The sequence below is a fragment of the Cavia porcellus genome, unplaced genomic scaffold (genome assembly GCF_034190915.1).
Source record: "Cavia porcellus strain 051 isolate PalLab524CR breed Dunkin Hartley unplaced genomic scaffold, mCavPor4.1 scaffold_2, whole genome shotgun sequence".
Taxonomy (NCBI): domain Eukaryota; kingdom Metazoa; phylum Chordata; class Mammalia; order Rodentia; family Caviidae; genus Cavia; species Cavia porcellus.
The window spans coordinates 52768337-52773336 of NW_026947485.1; the positions used below are offsets into that span (position 1 = coordinate 52768337).

The 5000-nt window shown below is 31.7% G+C and overlaps 1 protein-coding gene across 24 annotated transcripts in view; it reads right to left on the reverse strand.

The window, feature by feature from the left end:
* The window catches only part of Foxp2 (forkhead box P2), a 569728-nt gene that overhangs the window by 61921 nt on the left and 502807 nt on the right, over positions 1 to 5000 (reverse strand). For 13 of the 24 annotated variants that reach the window (XM_063241948.1, XM_063241929.1, XM_063241913.1 and 10 more), the window contains 2 exons: positions 1168 to 1305; positions 1 to 65 (listed from right to left, as the gene is read on the reverse strand). The exon at positions 1 to 65 is cut by the window's left edge and continues 154 nt beyond it. In XM_063241948.1, the coding sequence (XP_063098018.1) occupies positions 1 to 65; positions 1168 to 1305 (203 nt within the window). The remainder of the gene's footprint in view (positions 66 to 1167; positions 1306 to 5000) is intronic. The other 11 variants (XM_063241973.1, XM_063241936.1, XM_063241932.1 and 8 more) reach the window with 2 other exon arrangements.

Here is a 5000-nt window from a genome sequence, read left to right on the forward strand (position 1 = left end):
AGATGTAACTGCTCTTGCTGTTTCTTGTAAAACTCTTGTAGTTGTTGCTGAATAAACCATTTTGACTTTAATAAATAAAGGCAAAAGTTTCATGTATTATATATCTCCTAAACTCTTCTAGATTGGCACATGGTAGAGTAGCCATTAACATTTACGTCACAAAAGGGACCAAAAAGATACGCATTGGACTCAAAGAGACAGCTCTACAAACACCACCCCCCCAAGATAGAGCTGAAAATTTCCAATCCAGAATCCAAAAACTCCTAAACAAAAAGGTATAGAAAAATCTGTAAAGGACCAGTGTCAAATTAATAACCTAAAATATCATGCTTGAAGTCCTACTAGCATATAAAGTTCTGTTCTTATCACTCATATGAATCAAGTTAGTTCCATAAAATTAAGATGTTCAATACCGAAAGGGTAATTTAATGTCAGATATTTGGAATAATGTCAGACTTACAGGTATAACTAACCTGCAGTGATCATCAGAAATGATACCAGAGTAACAGTAAAAATTGCACCTAAAACACATTACTTTCCCCATTGTAAATAAGTATATAATACAAAGGTTTTTTTATGTATTCAAGGCTCCAATAAGATGTATATTATGAACACAATTTTTATTATTTTTGAAAGAAACATCTTATGAATTTGTAGCTTAACTACAACTAATTTTATTCCAATAAGTACATTATTCTTTTACTAGATGATAGCATATTTTCAGAGAGGGGAAATTTAAGATGCTACTTCTTCATGTTAAAATTGACAATTATACTTCATATATACGTGAAGTTAAAGGAGAGCTAAAGAATTAGGACTTTTAAAGAAAACAACAGTGTGATAAGTTTCTTTGTATTTTTGCTGGTAAATCTAATAGTCAAATGTATTCAAGTATTCAGACATTTAAATACTGATTCATCTCTATTTTTCAAATTATATGTCTTTCTGCTCTTATTTTAGACTTTGATAAATTTAAAAAGAATAAGGCATATGCATTTCCTTATACAGTACTACAATTATGATTAAGATGTTCTATTTATGGTCTACCATGCTGATATATTATCCTCCTAGGTAGAGACTGAACTGTAAAAAAGCACATTGCACTGTAGACAGGAGTGCACATCTTCAGGGTCAGGCTAGAACACCAAAGCAGGTAACCCACATTACCTGTTGCAGCATGACTGCCTGCTGCTGCTGCAGAAGGGCTTGGAGCTGCTGAGGAGACAGCACTTGCTGCTGAAGGATCTGCTGCATTTGCTGAGGGGTAATCACCTGGGGAGTCATCATGGCCACTGACACAGGCACCTAGCACACAGAGAGACAGGAAAAGCGGTGAGTTGGTCAAGGGTCTGTTAATGTACTTCCCAACTGTTCAAAAGCCCTTAGCCCATAGAATCAATAATTTAGTATATTCACATTATTCAATGGCATAATAAAAATATTAAATTAGCACAGTATTTAGACATTAGTTTTTAAGCAGTGTCAAATTTTCTCAGATACCAAGATAACAACTCATACCACTTCATACCCTTTGTGGGGATGTTTGAGCTTGTTGCGAGTATAGTTAAAAACGACTTCATGGCAGTATTAATACTTTATAAGTAATCAGCTATAAGCACACAGATTTGGAAACCTTTAAAGGCGTGATTAAAGTGGAGAATAAACGTTAAGTGATAAGGAAGTAATATGCATATATATACTCACACACAAATATATATCATGTACTACAAGAAAACACATATAGTGATACAGCACATGCAATAACCCATATAGAAGTTTTTCTGGATATATATATGTATAGATGAAAAATGGATATCTAAAGAGCTCTTGTGAAAGAAGGAATCATAGGCTTAGTATTTCAGTCTCTCTTTTAAACTTCTTATTTCAAGCAACTAAACTTATATCAGAAAGTCCAGAGGTTTAGAGTCTACTCAAAGGTTATTCATTAAACTGGAGACAATTTTTGTCTAAAATCTCTTTTTCTTCATTTTCTTTTTCTTAAAAGTTTCTTAGAATGAGAAGCAAAGAAAAATGGAGACCGTGAAAGACAGAGGAAAAGGGAGGAAAATACATAAAAGAAAGCTCCTGAAACATGACTCCCCAGAAAGAAAAGGTGAGGAAGGTAGGTAAAGTATGGCGAGAGAAACAAACAGGAAAGTTATTGATATGTACCCAGCTCAGTTCGGGGCTGGCTGCCCTGCATGAAAGCATTGTTTGTAGTAACCAGCACAGAGTCAAACAGCTTGTCAACTTGCCAAGTTTGCAACCTTTGAAAATGCAATCACTTTCTTTCCCAGAAAAAACAATTCATGTTTACTATAAATAAAAGCAAGTATTTATGTAAATAACTGCTTTAGAACAGATTTATAGTTCACTGTGTCTTTGAAAATAGGAAAAAGATTAATAGAGATGGCTCACTATTTTAATAGTAATTTTTAATGCAGTCCAAACTTTTACCATTTGGCACTGTATGCTATAAAGAAAGAAGAAATTAATGTTACAAAGGAACAAGGAAGAGGGGGGAAAAAAGAAAACTAGGGTGCGTTAATTTTTTTTTCTCAAAATAAAGTAAAAACCAAATAAAAACCTTCATATTTAACACTGACAGATAGCTATGACTTTTCTTTTTCCCAGGTTGGCATTTTGAAATACAGATTAGATGTAAATTTGTAACATGTGAAAAAACAGGCAAAATAATTCAGTGACTTTCAAAACTATTTCTAGATTTTAGAAGACTCTATGGACACACATTAAATCACTATATTTCAATGTCCTAATAAAAAGCAGTCTGCAATGTATGTTGTAACATTGATTGTCCCTGGTTGCCGAAGTGTCTGGTTGTTTTAAAAAGTTCATTACTTCATTACTTCTTCTTTCATAAAAATAGAATATGTAGAACAAGCAGTTTGGGGGAATACCTTACTTATCAACTGATGTACCTTTTCCCCCCAATAATTATGTAACTCATACTGTCTTCAAATAATAAGGAATCAAGTTGAAATGAAGGAACAGACAAAGATAAACATGTTAACATTTTAAAAGTTGTCAATTTAGATCAATTATATGGATACAAATATATACAGATTTACATGGAACTACATCCATATATATGCATATGATCATTTAAAGCATGTGTTTCTATAATTAATGCTTTCATTATCTCTGCATTTGGAAATAAATGTATTTGATGTATAAAATGATCATTAATAAATATAGCCAAACTTCTATTTCATGTTTCTCTGTGCTTGGAGCTATCCATAATACACAGAAAACTTATAGTACAATTCCCATCAATACATATGATATGAATCTATTACAGTTTAACGCTATTACAACTGATAAGGTTTCTCTGCAAAGTTATATAACTTTCCTACCTTTAAGTCCATTAGCTTTCTTACCATGTAATCTATTACCCTTTTATTATGTATTTAGATTAACTGTTTAGTCTTAAAATGATTTGTAAGCACCTTAAAAAATGATAATAACAACATAAATGTGACTACTACATTTTGATCATTTTAACATCATATTTATTTAGTATTCACATGTATGTCAAGTTCTGCAAAATTTAAGCAGATTTCGGCTATTCTTCTAGAAAACTCATCTAAAAGTGACATACAAGCATGTAGAAAGATAAACCAACTAACACACAACTAATAGAACTCTCTAATTTCATAAGAAATTTACAAAAAATACAAAAATCATTGTATTTTAGGAAAGCACAGGTTCACTTCGGTTTAAAAAAAAAAAAACTCTGCAAACATAAACTGCAAACATAGCACATCCATAAAAAACAAAGGCAAAAAATAATTTGAGGTTACAAAAAAATGGAAATTGTTTAATAAGTAGAAAGTTAGTTTTTTCCTCCAGTAAATGCTAGTTACATGTTTGTTTGTTTTTTACTGGTACCAGGGATCAAACTCATGACTGCGCACTTCCAAGGCAGGTGCTTATGCCGCTGAGCTAAATCCCCAGCCCTAACTACATGTTATATGTACACTGTTCCACTTGTCTTTTTTTGGCAATTAATTTTCAAACAGTAGAGTTCCATTTTTTAGTGATTCAATTTCTTTCTCTTTTGTTACTGCCCCATCATTTCTTTGTTACCATGAACTACTCTGCGATGAGAATGATAAAAATAGTTATGAGTACATACCAAACAATTCATAGTGAACCCTTTCTATCAATATTTAGATACAAGCATTAGATTTTTAAAAAATATATGGCTAACTTTCTGAAACACACCTACAATATTTAGTAGAATATTAAAATTCAGAAAGTATTTTCCATTAGTTATATAATTCCATTCATGCAAATATTCCAATGAGCTATGAATATTTAAATGTGAAATGAGGGACAGAAGAAGAATTTATCTTAGAAAAGTTCTGGTAAGGAGGCAAAGGAAAATGTAGCGGGTCTATCATTAGATGAGTCCAAAAGAACAGGAGACTTTGAATAGGTATCTGAGTAAATACTATAGTGTTAGCCGTCAGAATCTTCTGGGGTAACAGAAAGATATATAACCGGTTTTAATGGGAGATTTCTTTTTTCCCTCCTTATATTTATTATATAAGCAGGCAAAAAAATACCTGGAATGGTACATTGAGCAATGTTTTTATTTATCTTTATTTATTTTGTCATATGAATTAAACAAACTTTATTGTGTTTTTTAATGTACCAAATAGGACTGAGTACATAAACAGAAAGATAGTGTAATGCATTCTGAAATAAGAAGGGAAATATTCTGGAACTGTTTTGAAAAGTGTCAGACAAGCAAAATCAAAAGCAAAAAAAAAAAAAGGCATTATCCTAAAATTGGTAGGTGATAACTTTAGCTTTTATCAGCATACAGTAAACACACATATTAAAGATATTTATGCTGTAATTCTATGTGAACCTAACTGAAGGGGTCAGAAAAGTTATTACAAGACAAAGCAGAGATCAAACCTCTGCACAAATGAATCTAAAGAATGAGTGTAGAAGTGTATAAATAGAACATA